The 19033-nt window shown below is 42.6% G+C and overlaps 1 protein-coding gene across 2 annotated transcripts in view; it reads left to right on the top strand.

The window, feature by feature from the left end:
- LOC115173728 (collagen alpha-1(XXII) chain-like) overlaps positions 1-19033 on the top strand; it is a 75151-nt gene that overhangs the window by 46903 nt on the left and 9215 nt on the right. For both annotated transcript variants that reach the window (XM_029732078.1, XM_029732077.1), the window contains 27 exons: positions 5422-5475; positions 7508-7561; positions 7710-7763; positions 7875-7928; positions 8216-8269; positions 8720-8764; positions 8913-8975; positions 9102-9155; positions 9505-9546; positions 9972-10004; positions 10483-10536; positions 11361-11414; positions 13134-13187; positions 13276-13329; positions 13469-13522; positions 13710-13814; positions 14851-14895; positions 15526-15603; positions 15704-15739; positions 15859-15957; positions 16174-16209; positions 16322-16435; positions 17763-17816; positions 17992-18099; positions 18268-18321; positions 18530-18583; positions 18779-18832. In XM_029732078.1, the coding sequence (XP_029587938.1) occupies positions 5422-5475; positions 7508-7561; positions 7710-7763; positions 7875-7928; positions 8216-8269; positions 8720-8764; positions 8913-8975; positions 9102-9155; positions 9505-9546; positions 9972-10004; positions 10483-10536; positions 11361-11414; positions 13134-13187; positions 13276-13329; positions 13469-13522; positions 13710-13814; positions 14851-14895; positions 15526-15603; positions 15704-15739; positions 15859-15957; positions 16174-16209; positions 16322-16435; positions 17763-17816; positions 17992-18099; positions 18268-18321; positions 18530-18583; positions 18779-18832 (1614 nt within the window). The remainder of the gene's footprint in view (positions 1-5421; positions 5476-7507; positions 7562-7709; positions 7764-7874; positions 7929-8215; positions 8270-8719; positions 8765-8912; positions 8976-9101; positions 9156-9504; positions 9547-9971; positions 10005-10482; positions 10537-11360; positions 11415-13133; positions 13188-13275; positions 13330-13468; positions 13523-13709; positions 13815-14850; positions 14896-15525; positions 15604-15703; positions 15740-15858; positions 15958-16173; positions 16210-16321; positions 16436-17762; positions 17817-17991; positions 18100-18267; positions 18322-18529; positions 18584-18778; positions 18833-19033) is intronic.

Below are 19033 nucleotides of genomic sequence, written 5' to 3'. Positions count from 1 at the left end.
CTCAGTACTTTGTTGAAGCACCTTGTGCAGCGATTACAGTCCTGAGTCTTCTTGGGTATGACACTACTGGCTTGGCACACCTCTATTTGGGGAGTTTCTCCCATTCTTCTCCGCCAATCCTCTCTCGCTGCCCAGCTATTTTCAGGTCTCTCCAGAGATGCTCGTTCGGGTTCAAGTCCAGGCTCTGGCTGGGCCACTCAAGGACATTCAGAGACTTGTCCTGAAGTCACTCCTGCATTGTCTTGGCTGTATACATAAGGTTGTTGTCCTGTTGGAAGGTGAAACTTTGACCCAGTCTGAGGTCCTGAGCACTCTGGAGCAGGTTTTCATCAAGGATCTCTTTGTACTTTGCTCCATTCATCTTTCCCTCATTTTTTCCATTCATCTGTCTCCCAGTCCCTGCTGCTGAAAAACATCCCCACAACATGATGTTGCCGCCACCATTCTTCACCGTATGGATGGTGCAAGATTTCCTCCAGACGTGACGCTTGGCATTCAGGCCAAAGAGTTCAATCATGGTTTCATCAGACCAGAGAATCTTGTTTTTCATGGTCTGAGAGTCTTTAGGTGCCTTTTGGCAAACTCCAAGAGGGCTGTCATGTGCCTTTTACTGAGGAGTGGCCACTCTACCATAAAGGCCTGATTGGTGGAGTGTTGCTGTAACGGGGTGAGTGACTGGTTACCGGGAAGTCAGGCGCAGGAGAGCAGAGATGGGTGATAACAGGAGAACTTTAATATACACCCTGGCCCAAAGGCACAGGCGAGGCAGCACAAAGCACAACCACGGTAACATGAACCGGATTAAACAAAACAAACAAACCTAAGTATGAAACAAACCTTGTGCAAGCCAGCCTGTAGCGTAACACCCTACACAAAGAACATTTCCACACACAGACATGGAGGAAACAGAGGGTAACATACAGTTAGTCTGATGAGGGAATGTGAACCAGGTCTGCGGGAAAACAAGACAAAACAAATGGAAAATGAAAGGTGGAGCGGCGATGGCTAGAAGACCGGTGACGTCGACCGCCGAACACCGCCCGAACAAGGAGAGGGACCGACTTCGGCGGATGTTGTGATAGTTGCAGAGATGGTTGTCCTTCTGGAAGGTTCTCCCATCTCCATAGAGGAACTCTGGAGCTCTGTCAGAGTGACCATCAGGTTCTTGGCCAGCTCTAGGAAGAGTCTTGGTGGTTCCAAACTTCTTCCATTTAAGAATGATGGAGGCCACTGTGTTCTTGGGGACCTTCAATGCTGCAGACATTTTTTTGGTACCCTTCCCCAGATCTGTGCCTCGACACAATCCTGTCTCGGAGATCTACTGGCAATTTATTTTACCTCATGGCTTGGTTTTTGCTCTGACATGCATTGTCAACTGTGGGATCTTATATAGACAGGTGTGTGCCTTTCCAAACCATGTCCAACCAATTGAATTTACCACAGGTGGACAACAGTCAAGTTGTAGAAACATCTGAAGGATGATCACAGAACCAATTTTGGTTTGGTGGGTAATCTGACTGAGCCAGACCTCCTGGAGGGAGCAGTAGGATGTTACGTCAGCTGGAGTTGTTACCCTTTCTATGAGCTTATAATATAAACTACAACGTGAAAGTTACTGTTTACCAGACCTTTAATCATGTCAGCATATGTAACAGCAGTTTACACCAGTTTTTATTCATTTTTCTTCCGCTCCCCAATTTACTTAAACTATATTTCTTTATTTATTATCGGGCTTCACATGAGTACCCCTACTGGCTGGAATGGAACTGTATTAAGTCCCTTACATTTAGATAGAAAACATCTCATTCCATCAACTGTGTACTAACTATGACAAAAGGAGCTCTGTCACTGGGAATACCCTCGCCATAGGTCTTTGATGGTTATACAATTAGAAAATTATATGACAGGTTTATCATATGGAAGTGGTGATGACACTGTATTTATTATGGAGAAGGCATCACTTTACCTCCATAGTATTTCATTTTTTCTGTTATTTAGCAGACGCACAAGTTTATTTATTTCACTTTTATTTAACCAGGAAGGCCAGTTGAGAACAAGTTCTCATTTACAACTGCGACCTGGCCAAGATAAAGCAAAGCAGTGCGACAAAAACAACAACACAGAGATACACATGGGATAAACAAACGTACAGTCAATAACACAAATAGAAAATCTGTATACCATGTGTGCAAAATAAAGTAAGGAGGTAAGGCAATAAATAGGCCATAGTGCCGAAGTAATTACAATTTAGCAATTAACACTGGAGTGATATATGTACAGATGAGGATGTGCAAGTAGAAATACTTGTGTGCAAAAGAGCCAAAAAACAAAAACAAATATGGGGATGAGGTAGGTAGTTGGTTGGATGGGCTATTTACAGATGGGCTGTGTACAGCTGCAGCGATCGGTAAGCTGCTCTGACAGCTGACATTTCAAGTTAGTGAGGGAGATATAAGTCTCCAGCTTCAGTGATTTTTGCAATTCGTTCCAGTCATTGGCAGCAGAGAACTGGAAGGAATGGCGGCCAAAGAGGTGTTGGCTTTGGGGATGACCAGTGAGATACACCTGTTGGAGCATGTGCTACGGGTGGGTGTTGCTATGGTGACAAGTGAGCGGAGATAAGGCAGGGCTTTACCTAGGAAATACTTATAGATGACCTGGAGCCAGTGGGTTTGGCGATGAATATGTAGCGAGGACCAGCCAACAAGAGCATACAGGTCGCAGTGGTGGATAGTATATGGGGCTTTGGTGACTCAACGGATGGCACTGTGATAGACTGCATCCAATTTGCTGAGTAGGGTGTTGGAGGCTATTTTGTAAATGACATCGCCGAAATCAAGGATCGGTAGGATAGTCAAGGGTATATTTGGCAGCATGAGTGAAGGAGGCTTTGTTGCGAAATAGGAAGCTGATTCTAGATTTAACTTTGGATTGGAGATGCTTAATTTGAGTTTGGAAGGAGAGTTTACAGTCTAGCCAGACACCTAGGTATTTATAGTTGTCCACATATTCTAAGTCAGAACCGTCCAGAGTAGTGATACTAGTCAGGCGGGCGGGTGATGGCAGCGATCGGTTGACAAGCATGCATTTCGTTTTACTAGCATTTAAGAGCAGTTGGAGGCCATGGAAGGATGTTGTATGGCATTGAAGCTTGTTTGGAGGGTTGTTAACACAGTGTCCAAAGAAGGGCCAGAAGTACACAGAATGGAGTCGTCTGCATAGAGGTGGATCAAAGAATCACCCGCAGCAAGAGCGACATCCTTGATATATACAGAGAAAAGAGTCGGCCGAGAATTGAACCCTGTGGCACCCCCATAGAGACTGCCAGAGGTCTGGAAAACAGGCCCTCCGATTTGACACACTGAACTCTGTCTGAGAAGTAGTTGGTAAACCAGGCGAGGCAGTCATTTGAGAAACCAAGGCTGTTGAGTTTACCGATGAGAATATGGTGATTGACCGAGTCGGAAGCCTTACAGAAAGCTTTACAGAAGCAATTAGTGCTAAGTGCCTTTCTCAATGACACATAGGTCGATTTTTCACCTAGTCGGCTCGGGGAGTCAAACCAGCAACCTTTTAGTTACTAACCAAATTCTCTTAATTGCTAAGATACCTATCTACTTTGTCCTCCTTACTACCTCTACTGGAGCTTTAAGTCTAACCTGTTCACTGTGGGGTATTCAGAGTGGATCCACTGGCCTAGTCCACTCTGTTCTGTTCTGTTCTGAGCAACACATCAGTTAGTTACAGCTTGATCTATTTTCCCTTTGAACTTTTTGGGCTGTTCTGTCGTGGCTTGAAGCACTTAACTGTACCTCCGTGTGCTGTTACTGTTGCTGAGACCTTCACTTTGGTGGGATGGGGGCTGGCCCAGAGCCATTAATAATTTCAATGACAAGGGATATAGTAGTTTCTGGGATGTAGTGTTAAGTGAACCTTTCATATGGTGCTTGAGGTGTGTGTGTGTGTGTGTGTGTGTGTGTGTGTGTGTGTGTGTGTGTGTGTGTGTGTGTGTGTGTGTGTGTGTTTATTGACGATGTGAAGTCACTGAGGGATTTCTGCTGTGATAATGGTGCTGTCATGGCAGACAGGGCCAGTCACATGGTTGATCAGCCGTGTAGTGGACCTTCCCTGGCTCCTCACACGCATCACAGTCCACACCACAGCCATCATCAGTCAACTGTTTCCCTGACAAGCCTCAAAGAATTGTCCACTGGCCCATACTTTACGTTAACAGTATCAGTCGCAGCAGTAGGGCCGTCGCACGTGAAACGTGACGCACTATTGTGGCGGATGAATCAGAATTAGTTGGGTAACATAGATAATTAAGATGTTTTATTTGCATAATATGCTTATGTGAGATACTGGTCATTAGAATGTATCCCTTTGGATAATGAATGTTGGCAGTTGCACTTTTCCCTTAGCTGGGGCTCAGTCACTTGGGGCCCAGAGAGGGGAGAGGTCAGGCTTGTCTTTTACATGTCCCTGGTGCTATGCAGAATATCAGAAAGGGAAGAGGACAGGATGGAACATCGTCTTCATATGTGAATGTGTCTTTACCTATTCTTAAACCATGTGAAGGGATGGTGTGATTAATGGGGAACCAATTACTTGTCTCCACAATGTCTGTGTGCAAGTCACTCCCTCCTTTGGCATTGGGGGAAGGTGTATGGCAGTGTCTGGAACCATTGTATGTCCCCTCTGATGTTGCACTTATATAGGGATAGTGTATGACCTAGAGGCTCACTCCCCTTAGTGAGCTTGTCCAGGAGTGGAGTCAAGAGGGGGTTTACTTGAGATGGGAGTATCTAGAGTTGTAAATTGATTTATGCCATTGGTTGAGATGGTGTTTTTGTGCTATACCGTACCAGGAATGGGATTAGAACCTCATCATAGGGACCAAACTGAACGATAATTTATAGCGAATGCTATCTGGCTAAGGGATACTCCTTTCTCAATTATAAAGTCTCTTTGTGAACTGTTTCTAAGATCTGTGGTTCGTCATGTAGGTTGAGAGGGGTGTATCTTGGCTATAAAAGATCTTTGTACTTTTGTGCTGTCACTTTTCAATGGTTCATTAGAGATAGCGCATAATTGAAAGTCAAAGGTCTTTTGCAAAGCTCTTATTATTAAAGATGGAGTTTAAGTATAACTCTGACTGGTGTGTGAAGTTTGTAACTCTCCTCATTTGGTAATGCAGAAATCAGCCACCACAGTATCTTAAAGAATCCTGCAGAGGGCAGTATATCACAGTGCAAACAATGAGAGTGAGTCGGATTCAAGTACAGGAGTTGCCAAAGCAGTAAAGGTTTTAAAGGGTTGATTTTACTAAGTGAATAAACATGTTTTCCAGCACAGGTTTATTTTCTTCCAACGTTATGTTTTTTGATGTATGATATTTGGTTTTGTGTCTTCCTTTTTCAGGGCAAGAAAGGTGAAAGTGGATTACCTGGTGTTGACGGGCTACCCGGACCACCTGTAAGATACTATTTTATTTCTGTGTGCTATCCCTTGCAGGCACTCTTTATTGTGTCCTACAGTATCAGATCATTTACAGATACATTTCATGACAAAAACATCTGTTGGAACATGAGGGCTATGTGTAACAGTATGATTCACTGCATCATAATCAAATCAAAGTTTATTTGTCATGTGCGCCGAATACAACAGGCTCTAACCAACAGTGCAAAAAAGGTATTAGGTGAACAATAGGTAAGTAAAGAAATAAAAACAACAGTAAAAAGACAGTGAGAAATAACAGTAGCGAGGCTGTATACAGTAGCGAGGCTATAACAGTAGTGAGGCTACATACAGACACCGGTTAGTCAGGATGATTGAGATAGTATGTAGATATGGTTAAAGTGACACAATGCAAATAGCCATTTGATTACCTGTCCAGGAGTCCTATGGCTTGGGGGTAAAAAGTGTTGAGAAGCCTTTTTATCCTAGACTTGGCCCTCCGGGACCGCTTGCCATGCGGTAGTATAGAGAACAGTCTATGACTGTGGTGGCTGGGGTCTTTGACAATTTTTAGGGCCTTCCTCTGACACCGCCTGGTGTAGAGGTCCTGGATGCCAGGCAGCTTAGCCCCAGTGATGTACTGGGCTGTACGCACTACCCTCTGTAGTGCCTTGCGGTTGGAGGCCGAGCAATTGCCGTACCAGGCAGTGATGCAAACAGTCAGGATGCTCTCGATGCTGCAGCTGTTGAACGCTGAGCTGTAGTCAATGAATAGCATTCTCACATAGGTGTTCTTTTTATCCAGGTGGGAAAGGGCAGTGTGGAGTGCAATAGAGATTGCATCATCTGTGGATCTGTTTGAGCGGTATGCAAATTGGAGTGGGTCTAGGGTTTCTGGGATAATGGTGTTGATGTGAGTCATTACCAACCTTTCACAAGAACTCTTTTGACACAATGAATGGAGTATGTGCCAGTTATCACAGCTCTTAAACCTTGCTTGGGCTCATTCAATGACATTTCATTCTGGATGTTAACTTCTCACCATGGACTGCGTACCTGACACTACTGCTCTCTCAGTACTAGCGTCACGAAACACTTCCACTGGATGGAAAATACTGTATTCTCGGCCTCTTCAGAACTCATCCACATTGCATAAATTCATTAATATTCAATATCACTCTTAAAAGCAATAATTAGCGCCTTAGGGCCTGGAATTTCTTTAGACAATGTGACCACCCTACCAGCAGGGGTGGAAAAAGTACCGAATTGTCATACTCGAGTAAAAGTTAAGATACCTTAATAGAAAATGACTCAAGTAAAAGTGAATGTCTCACAGTAAAATACTACTTGAGTAAAAGTCTAAAAGTATTTGGTTATAAATATACTTAAGTATCAAAAGTAAATGTCATTGCTAAAATATAGTTAATTGTCAAAAGTAAAATTATAAATTATTTCAAATTCCTTATATTAAACAAACCAGACAACACAATTTATTTTACTGTGTTTTTTACAGATAGCCAGGGGCGCACACTAACACAGACATCATTTACAGACAAAGCATTTGTGTTTAGTGAGCACCAGATCAGAGGCATTAGGGATGACCAGGGATGTTCTCTTGCTAAGTGTGTGAATTGGAAAATGGTCTTGTCCTGGTAAGCATTTGAAATGTAACAAGTACCTTTGAGTGTCAGGGAAAACATATGGAGTAAAAAGTACATTATTTTCTTAAGGAATGTAGTGAAGTAAAAGTACAAGTTGTCAAACATATAAATAGTAAAGTACAGATACCCACCAAAAAGTACTTAAGTAGTACTTCAAAGTATTTTTACTTAGTTACTTTACACCACTACAGTACCTACCAGGAATAACTCATCGCCCTACTCATTATATGTCCACGACAGACAGCTGACAGAATATCAGGCCAACCTAGAATACAATACTGTACATTACAATACTCCCCCCTCTAGTGGCTGATGCTGGTACTGTATGTCTTGCCTGTTGGACTGAGGTCGATGACCATTTTTGTTGATGATGCTGTGTCTCTTTATAGGGTTCCCAGGGGCCTCCTGGAGGGCAAGGAAACCCTGGACAAACTGGACCTCCTGTGAGTTCGGTGCACCAACAATCCATTGAAGGCTGTACAGCAGTTTACTGTCAGCAGTCATCCCAAAAGCTCATCCAAAGCAAATGTAACCCACATAGAGGAAATGGAAATAATAGAAAATGCAATATGTTCCATTTTCTTTGTTCAGGGTCTACCTGGCGAGATTGGATTTTCAGGGAAACCAGGAGAGCCAGGCAAAGCAGTAAGTAAACTGTATATTTTTTCCACATTTACATAATATGATTTACTTAAGTAACATTGAGTTGTCAAAGCACTCATGTCCCAGACTTATCCCAATATTTATTGTTGGAAGGGTTTACCTGGAAACGATGGGCTGGACGGACTTCCAGGAAATGACGGAGCCAAGGTCAGTGTAGTATTAGTAGAAGTAGTGATTCATGTTTCATAACCAACTGTATGTTTCTGGTTTTCATTCCTCACAAAACAGTAAGGAAACATCTAATAACATGTAACATTCCAAAGTTATAGAGGATGGTATCCTTACCGACACGTTTAGGTTCTCAGAATGTTGTCACATGGTAATGCCATGACCAACCTATTTGCAGCATTGTGACAACGTTATGTGTTAGTTTGGATAATATCTGATACAATACCATAAATGTACCAAGCTGTGTTATTCATTCATCTCCATAGGGGCCTAGAGGAGAGTCTGGATTGGATGGCTTCCCTGGTAAACCTGGTCCTAAGGTACAGTGATACTACTCTTTGTCCAAAATGGCACCCCTTTTCCTATATAGAGCACTCCATAGAGCTCTGGTCAAAAGTAGTGAACTACATAGGAATTACAGTATGGTGCCATTTCAGATGTAACCTCTATCTGGACATCCAGGCCATATCAATGGGACTTCATAAAAGTGATGTAGCAGACTAAAGTTTATATGGAGTCTATAAAGGTGACTTTTAAAGCATCCCTTTCACCTAAACTGGAAGGATCATTAAATAGGAGCTGGAGTTGTTGGATAGGAACCATCTGAGATATACCTCTGTGTTTATAGACAATCATTTTTCCTTGTGCATGGCTCCTTACAGCCCCCCCACTTGAATGCCGATGTAGTTAATAGACAGTGTTACAGAAATGTCAAGCGTGGTCTGAGGAATCTAATGATCTCATGATGACTGAATGTGTCACTGCTATAGGGTGAAGAAGGACCACCTGGACCAAGAGGACCTGGAGGAGAGGGGGTGAGCCTGGCTATGATCTTAAATCATTATACTCAACTAAAAGTTCCCCATCTCACATGCTCTTCATCTTTCTGTGTGTGTGCGTATGCGTGTGTGTGTGTGTGTGTGTGTGCGTGTGCGTGTGTGTGTGTGTGTGTGTGTCTTACAGGGACAAGTTGGTTTAACTGGACAACCAGGTGTTGTTGGACCTAAAGGAGAGAAAGGAGGACAGGTGAGTTTGATCTCATAAGCATAATTAAAGCTACACTCCTGAATTGTGCATCAGCCCAATGACAGCTTGCATCTAAATCTCCTTGTGTACCTTGCTCCTGTTTGTGTCTTGTGTTTTCTTTTTTAGGGTGACCGGGGACTAGACGGCTCTCACGGTCCAAAGGGTGACAAAGGTGACAAGGTAAGACAGAGATATGAGACATTGATTCACAAAGACTCATGTAAACAGCTAGCTACTGTATGTCACAACATCATCTAAAAGCCGCACCCGTCTCTTACCTTTGCTGTTACTAGACAGTCAGTAACAATGAACAAGATTCTTGTTACTGTGTGTTTTATTAGACGAGTGATTGGATAAGCATGGTTATTAGCATAAAAGCTATGTTAGCTGCATGAAAGATGTTTGCTGCTTGTATCAGAGAGTGTGTTTGTCCTCTTCACTTTGTCTCACTACGGACCACCAGGGGACTAGTGTGTTGTAATGAGTTAATTAACATTCACACACTATGTGTATGTGTGTGTCGCCTCAGGGTGACACGGGACCCAAGGGAACTCCAGGAATACCAGGAAATGTGAGTAAAGTAAAGGGATGTTGATTGGTGCAAATGACCATATTAACCACAGGAGGTTGGTGGAACCTTAATTGGGGAGGTTTATGGTAATGGCTGGAGCGAAATTGATGGAATGGTATCAAATACACGGTTTACAGGTGTTTGATGCCATTCTATTTGCTCCGTTCCGGCCATTATTATGAGCCGTCCTCCCCTCAGCAGCCTCCACTGACATTAATACACTGTAAAACAACTCAGGGAAGGACACGATGTATTACAGTAAATTCGAACTGTCTGTGAACCGAATCATCTTTTTGTCATGCATATATCAAAACAATAAAACATTTGGATCCATGTACAACTAAGCAAACAAAAAACTTCCTGGAAAAATGCATTGTAATTTGAGGATGCTTGTTGGCTAACTTGTCTCTCTGTTTTTATCTCAGGTGGCCAATGTTATCCCTGAGCCTGGTGAGCCTGTAAGTACTGTAGAAACCAACAAGATCTCACAGTCTCACTTCAGCATTCAACGTTTGTCCGGGGGGATAGGGTTAAGTTTAGGCATTGATTCCGGTTTGGGATAGGGTTAAAACAGAAAAAATAAGTGCCCAGCACTGGGATTGAACCCACAACCCTCAGAGCCGGAGAGTGTGGTTTAAGGCTGTGAGCCTACTAGACATAATTGGCTCATGCGTAGCCCCTAGCGGATGCTATTGAAGGCATTTCCCGACATCCTGAGGACCAGGAGAAACAATGAATACTGAAGTCGATCTGGTGTGACCTTGCTGGTTAGAAACTGCTCTGTGTTATACATTTTCTCCAGGCCTAATGTTTAGGCATTTTTAATGTAGGCTTTAGTTGATTGTCGCCAGTCCTAGAAACTGTACACAACACGTATTACTATACAGAAATATTACACAGCCTGGACATGCATTTATCCTGTTTCTTACTCCCCAGGGAACACCTGGAGAGAGAGGAGAAAAGGGAGAGCAGGGGAATCCAGGAGATATTGTGAGTTCAGAATAGAAGGAGCCTTCTACAGTACCAATGGAGTGACATTAGGCTGCATTTGGGGAAAATCAGCAGTGCTCCAAACTCTCCACTGGATGCCAAAAGAGATGCGAGTCGATGAAAGTGTCTCCTTTATTTGGTAGAGTCAGATGGACATCATCTATGCTGCAGTTCAGTGGTGGAAAAGTACTTAACTGTCATACTGGAGTAAAAGTAAAGATACCTTAATGGAAAATGACTCAAGTAAAAGTGAAAGTCACCCAGTAAAATACTACCTGAGTAAAAGTCTAAACGTTCTAGTTTAAATTGTACTTATGCAGTGGTGGAAAAAGGATTCAATTATCATAAGTCAAAGTATATTCTATACATCAAATTCCCACACTTAGACATAATTTACAAAGGCAGTATTTGTGTTTAGTGAGTCCGCTAGATCTTAGGCAGATCAGATGACAATGAGTTATATTGATAGGTGAGTGTATTGGACCATAATGCTGTCCTGTCTGAGCATTCAAAATGTAACGAGGACTTTTTGGTGTCAGGGAAAATGTATGGGAGTAAAAAGTATTTTCATTAGGAATGTGGTGAAGTAAAAGTTGTCAAAAATATTAATAGTAATGTACAGATACCCCCAAAAACTACTTAAGTAGTACTTCAAAGTATTTTTATTTAAGTACTTTACACCACCGTTGCAGTTACAGTGCTCTACCATTAGGATGGACACTGTTTGCTTTGAAAGGAATCATATGCCATTGCAAAATAGGGTATAATTTGTTTGATGTTGAACATCATTCTGGGGATGTTACTAACTAATGTGTTGTCTGAAGGGTCAACGAGGAGTGCCTGGTGAACAAGGCTTTGTGGGACTGCCCGGACCACAGGTAAGGACTTCAGTCAATCAAATGTTATTTATAATTGGACACTCATCTATTCACAACCCATGTAGAGACAATAACATAAGGGCCCTATAAAATCCGTATATTTTTGGGACCTAATACCATTTTGTACAACTCTTAAAGAAGGACTGCTTTTAAAAAGCACCAAATCCCTTTGAAGCAGCCTATGTGGCATCAATAGGAGTCAGAAAATGTTATTTGAGCGTCAAAATTGACTACAAAGTGCAAATAGGATCATTTTGGTCATAAAGTCAGTCTCGTCTAAAACAAAGTTTGGAACATCCATGTGTCACAAAGGGTGAATTAAGGTCTGTCCATTTTCCCATTAACATGGTGTGAACAGCTGCGGTGATTGCTCTCTATCCAATAGCATAGACATTGCGACAGACCTGTCCAGCAGCTCCGACTGTTTACATAAGGCAACACGTCACCATTTCTTTACTTGAGAAATACTGCACTTAACACCTTAGTTAGATATAAAATTGCGCAACTAAAACATCCTCGGCAAAAACTTCAAAATCGATTACATATTTCTTGAGTTATCTTAGATTCATTCTTGGGATTTTGAGGAAGTGAAATAGACTTCTGCATCTACAGTGTCTCATAGGGGACAAACATCATTAATTGGTCAGGAAACACTCCTGTAAGACTGAAATCTCATTTTTGTAATGAGCAACAGAAAAACACACATGGCAACCAATATGTTAAGTTGCTTTTTAAACCACATCAGGAGATCATTATTGAGGTCAGGGAAAAATTCTAAGACATTTTAGTGACCCTTTAATTCAAGTGCGCGCCTAGCAAGAGGCTGTTGTTTAGCTGTGTTTTCGTAGCGCACATGTGATGGTCGAGTTTGCAAAACAAATACTCTGAATTGATGCAAATAATCATGATAGCATTTTGCCAGGTAAGCACAGCCTACTTTGTAGTTAACATTTAATTGAGAAGACAGCTAGACTTAAGCAATAAGGCCAGAGGAGGTGTAGTATACGGCCAATATACCACGGCTAAGCGCTGTTCTTAGGCATGACACAACACGGTATGTATACAGGCAGTATCACATCCGGCTGTGATTGGGAGTCCCATAGGGCGGCGCACAATTGGCCCAGCATCGTCCGGGTTTGTCTGGGGTAGGCCGTCATTGTAAATAAGAATTTGTTCTTAACTGACTTGCCTTGTTAAATAAAGGTTCAATTTAAAATAATACAAAAATATATATTGGCCATATATCACAAACCCAGAGGAGCTTTATTGCTATTATAATCTGGTTATCAACGAAATTAGAGCAGTAAAACTAAACGTTTTGTCATACCCGTGGTATACGGTCTGATATACCACGGCTTTCAGCCAATCAGAATTCAGGGCTCAAACCACCCAGTTTATAAAAAGTGGTAGACACTGCACGCACACAGTCAGGGGCATTCTGGTCTTCAGAAAGTTGCAGGAAATACGAATCACTGATGTATTCTGTTCATGTCTAATGATAAACTTAGACAAATTAATACATTTTCAATACATTTAGTTGATTCTCTATGAGCTCAATCATTGTTTTTATATTGTCAAATTTCATCGCGGATTGTTTAAGGACCTACATAAGGTGTCCTCCATTGGAAAATAGAAATCAAACCTCAACATAATTTGACATATTATACTGAATGATTTCCACTTCCTTCATAACCTTGTTTGTTATCCGCGTCAATGCAGGGACCTAAAGGTGACATTGGCCCTAAAGGAGAGACTGGGAGACAAGGAGAGCCTGTAAGTTCTGGATCCTTACTGCTGTATATTTGTCTGATAATAATATTACATATAGACAGTTGTGAATGAAGCCTTGTTTCTTTTCCAGGGTCCTCCAGGATTGCAGGGTACACAGGGTACCCGTGGACTGCCTGGCAATGTGGTAGGTTCATTTTGTGAAAATGACAGCCTATTTTAAACATATGCAATTTGTGTGCTGGTGTTCGAGGACATCCCTAATGCTTTAAACTAACCTTTAACCTAATGTGTGCCCTGAACTTCTCTCTCTGTCTATGACACAGGGCATCCCTGGAACCATTGGACCACCTGGAATAGCTGGACAGAGAGGAGAGAGGGTCAGTAACCGTATCACTGCTTTGCTATATGGAAAAACAGGTGATCTCAAATGTGTTGTTCTAGGGACATCATATTGTAACTCCTAACTCGTGTGTTCTAGGGACCTTCTATTGTAACTCGTGCTGTGTGAATGACTAAGCTATGCTATGCAACACTATGCTATGCTCATGATGTGATGTGTTCCAGGGAGAGATGGGGAAGGAGGGTCGTGGTGGCGCCCCAGGACCTCCTGGAGATGCAGGCATACAAGGACCCCCTGGCCTACCAGGGAAGGGCAAAGACGGACAGAACGTAAGACACAGAAACATCACTCTGTATAAGACGTTCAAACCTCATTGTTACGTTCAAACCTCATTGTTACGTTCAAACCTCATTGTTACGTTCAAACCTCATTGTTACGTTCAAACCTCATTGTCACGTTCAAACCTCATTGTTACGTTCAAACCTCATTGTTACGTTCAAACCTCATTGTTACGTTCAAACCTCATTGTTACGTTCAAACCTCATTGTTACGTTCAAAACTCATTGTTACGTTCAAACCTCATTGTTACGTTCAAACCTCATTGTTACGTTCAAACCTCATTGTTGCGTTCAAACCTCGAGTTTCTCCTGTCTGCGTGACCACTATAACCAAGGTCAAGAGTTTTGCATGGTCTTGTGGCATCGTCAGGAAAAAGTCCTGACTACAGAATTAACACACATCTAACTTGTTATCCAGACTCTAAGAAATATGAACCAGAGTTTGTTGGCACTTATCCAATCAGGAAATGAAGAGCTCAGGCTCTGGGGTTTAAAATGAAAAGCCATTCACATCCTGTACGGGTATTGGCTGCACATGTACATAAATCAACATGCATTTAAATACAACCATACTACAGTATGGTTATGTTAGTGCAGTACAACCCGCATTGTACAGTTATGCCAATGTTTTGACCTAGAACTTTTTTACTCATTTTCTACACCACAAACATATGGTGATAATGCTGAGAAAGCAAACAAACAGAACATACACAGTTTCCCACTTTATCACATTAAACTAATGAATGAACCCAGCAGGACATGTGCTGTGTGTGTGTGTGTCCTTTTTACTACTGTCAGCTGCTGCTTTATAACACATAACACATAACCCTCATGCATACACCAGTACAGTACACTATTTACACAAATACATAGTGATTATTCTCCTATGTGTTACATTGGTTTCTTTTACCCTAGTCCAGGGAACTGTAGGACCATGTATTTTATGCTATAAGACTTTAAATGCCAAGTGTTTGATTTGACCAGACAGTGGGCTCATAATAGTGTTATGTGTGATATTATATTACAGGGTGATCCTGGACAGCAGGGAATTGAAGGACCGCCCGGCCAGAAGGTAATGTCATTTTAAAGTTGGGTTGGAAGGGAGGGAAGGGTAGAGAGAAACATTAGTGCCTTGAAGCCAGGGGTGATTCTGGTAACAAAAAGTTTTTTTCTTTTCTCTAGCTTAGGAAGAAAACAATCCATTTTGGTTGGACAAAAGCAATTTTCTTTGACCACCATACTGTGACTGACACACTGATTTAACAACAGCTTTTTTGGGAGCAGATTAGTGGGGGGGGGGGGGGGGGGGGGGTAGAGAGAGTAATTAATTGAGGATAGTGCAAGGTAGAGGCCTTGCATGTACATTCTGTTGATTCCATCTCTGTAGTTTTTAAACCATCCTCCATGGTCACCTTTACAACCACCACACTGAATACTAAAACTTCACATTGGATTCTCTGTTGTTAGAAATACACACAAATGTGATGTATCTTGCCTGAGCAGCCAAGACCTGCAAAGATCAACAACCACTCTGCTCAGCACAGCGGAACTCTCTGAGCCAAACATTACGATAGTACAGTAATGTCATCAGAGAGTATTGGCGATTGCATTAAGAGGACACAGTGTCCCCTGGTTGGATGGTGACCAAGGTTCTGTTGGTGTCTTATTGGATGGTAACCAAGGTTGTGTCTGTGTGTTCCAGGGCCAACCCGGATCCCAGGGACTTCAGGGGGTTCCAGGGAACAGGGGTCCTCCAGGAGAAGGCAAAGTTGGACCCCCGGTAAAGACAACCACTACACACACATAACCACGCCACACACACACACACATTCAATCTTGCAGCATATTTTGAACACTGAAAACATCTTTATCTTTTACAGGGACCTTCAGGGCCAAATGGTGCAGTTGGACCACCGGTAAAAACATTTTTGTCATAATTATGCTCAGTCTTAGAGTGACAAAGTCAATGTGAAAACATGAACTGAGTAATGTTCAAAGAAAAGTTCAACTGACTGCTGTTTGTTTCCTGGTTCAGGGCATGAGAGGTCTGTCAGGCGTCGCTGGTACACAGGGACCTGCAGGACACAATGGTTTACCAGGAAGACCAGGAGAGAAGGGATCCCCAGGAGAGCCAGTAAGTTGACCAGTACAGGAAATGGGGTTTGGAAACGTCCCAACAACACTACAAACTGAGACCAAAAACTGTACCTTCACTATACTGTACCTTCGTTATCACTGCACTGACATGATGGAACACCTATGGGGATGTACTCAAACAAATAATGTGAAAATCAGTCCAATCAACCTTTATATAATAATGGATCAAGCTAATATAAACCATCTGTTTCAGGGAGCAGCAGCAGACTTGTCGGATTTGAATCTGAAGGTAAGGAGGAGAGCGCTATTACCATAGTACTGTTTCCTCCATCTTTGATGATACAGTGTATTCTGAGACAGAAGGATTCTTTCATCACTCGGTGTTTCTCCTTGCCCTTCAGGATGTGTGTTCAGACTGCCCAGCCGGAGCCCCGGGACAGCCTGGTCTGCCAGGGACACCAGGGGACAACGGACAAGCTGGACCCCCAGGGACGAATGGACAGGACGGGTACCAAGTAAGGACAAAGTCAGAGCACCATGCTATTCCATCTGTTGTATGATAAAGTCACATCCTGAATCATTAATAGGAATAATATGATCCTCTCCACAGCACTTCTTCATACTCTAACACTACAAAGAGAAGTTACGGCTAGGCGTCCCGCCAGCTTAAATTCTTGTTAATCTAACTGCATTGTCCGATTTACAATAGGCTTTACATTGAAAGCATGCCATGCCATTGTTTGAGGACAGCGCCCCACATCAAAATATTTTTCAACCAGCACAGGTTTCATAAATTCACAAATAGCGATTAAATGTGCACTTACTTTTTTTAAATCTTCCTCTGATTTTCAATCCAAAGGGTCCCAGCTACAACATGTAGTGTCGTTTTGTTAGATAAAATCCTTCTTCATGTCCCAAAAAGTCAGTTTAGTTGGTGCCATCGATTTGAGTAATTCACTCGTTCAACAGGCAGAGAAAGGAATCCATAAAGCTACCGCTAAGCTTTGTTAAAACTAGTCAAAATACATTTTTCCTCAGGTACCCTAAAATGTAATTAAACTATAATATTTCATACGGAAAGAAGTATGTTCAATGGAAAAGTGATATTAACAGGTGCGCGTCCTCTTCATCGTGCGCTCACAGACTGATTTCCAACTCTATGTTCCTGTATCAAAACTCAGAATTCTTCCTTGTTTTGGAAGAAACAAGCCTGAAACCTTGAACAAAGACTGTTGATATCTAGTGGAAGCCATAGGAATTGCAATCTGGGAGCTGGATTTAACTTTTTCCCTATATGTTCTAATGGAAGAGCATAGCCTCTCAAAAAAATTATTTCCGGGTTGGTTCTTCTTTGGATTTTCTCCTACCATATCTATTGTGTTATAGTCTCCTACATTATTTAAACATTTCCACAAACTTCAGAGTGTCTTCTTTCCAGTGGTACCAATTATATGCATATCCTGGCTTCAGGGCCTGAGTAACAGGCAGTTTACTTTGGGCATATCAGTCAGACAGGAAGAGGAGATTTATTAACTTCATAATAGCATGCCTCAGACAGTGGCCTAGGAGAAGTCTCCTGCGAGGAGTCTCCTGTATTCATCATACTGTGTTTGACTGAAGTGGTGGGAAGGTATCAGCCTGGCTCTCTCAGCATCGTTAGGCTTCCTGTCCTCTGGGGGGTATAGTGAATGATCAGGACCTGGAGACAGGGCTGCTGATGGTCTTTTTGGAGAGGGAGAGAGAGGGAGGAGAGACAAAAACAGACAGACCTGAAAGAGAGATGTATAGAGATAGCCTTTAGCTAGCCAGAAACTGATGGTGTCTGTGTCATTATCCTTGCAGGGCCAGGCAGGCCCGGCTGGACCCACTGGACCCCCAGGAGCTAATGGAGAAAAGGCAAGTCCTCCTCAACCACACCCGATTATCACCCGCACACTTTTACCTCCATAGAATATACATTTTTGAGTTGAAGACCTGAAAACATCCAGTGGTTTGTATCTGTTATGTCCCTTGCCATAGAACACAGTGGCCAGAGGTGATATGCATTATTTATTTACTGTTTGTCCTACAGGGTGTGAAAGGTGACAGAGGACCCCAAGGAGGGCCTGGAGACAAAGGTGAAATAGGCCACACCGGACCCCCCGGCCACCCCGGTGCTGCTGGCATCATGGGGAATCCTGTGAGTACCTGTACCTGCCTGGTGGTACTACCAGTGCCTACCATAGGCCATCATCTTTGCTATTTAGTAGCCTAGTCTCATATCCCTGTGTGCTGTTTTGCCAACTCCGATGGTCATTGCAGTAGGATGAATGTTCTTTCTGACTCTTCCCTCTTCGTCTCTCTGTAGGGTAACAACGGTCAACCCGGCCCCATCGGTCCCCCAGGAGCCCCTGGAGAAAAAGTCAGGATGTTGTCAATGTGTTTCATTTTCAGACCACATATTGCACTACATGTCATCAGTTTTATATCGGCCTCGTCCCACTGGCTGGCCATGTAGGTCAACTGGGCTGAGTGTTGTTTTGGCAGCGGTCATTAATCATCGTAGTGTTGTTGTTGATTTATCATGGTTGAATCTGTGGAACTATCTTGTGTCTGTTTTCACCCTGCAGGGCAAGGAGGGGATGAAGGGAATCCAGGGGCCACCAGGTCTACCAGGCTTAATGGTGAGAAACACTGTTGATAAAGTTTTGTGAAGGAGTAGAAATTACCTGCTGAAGACAAAATATTATTGATAGTAACAATACTAGTACAACCTCTATCTCAAGCTAACCACGATAACATACGTGGAACTTATGAAGTGGACTGTAAATAACAGTTTGAAAATTACGTCTAAATTCTAAAAGCTGAATGTTCCACAGGGTCAAATGGGCAAAATTGGCAAAGATGGCCGCCAAGGAGAACAAGGAGAATCTGTGAGTACACATGATATGGCCACAATATTATTCCCAACATATTCTATATGTACTGTATATCTAATTGGGGCTTCATTTCCATGGATACATTCTGTACATAATCAGTCATAATGGTCTCTGGTTATACATGGCACAATATGTGTCCCCTGCATATTTACCTGCACATCATTCCCTTGGTGTGTGTAATCTGACCATGTGGTG

This window comes from Salmo trutta, chromosome 34, assembly GCF_901001165.1.
Source record: "Salmo trutta chromosome 34, fSalTru1.1, whole genome shotgun sequence".
In the NCBI taxonomy this organism is placed as follows: domain Eukaryota; kingdom Metazoa; phylum Chordata; class Actinopteri; order Salmoniformes; family Salmonidae; genus Salmo; species Salmo trutta.
Note: the sequence above shows the minus strand (reverse complement) of the source record. Positions and strands in the feature narration are given on the sequence as shown.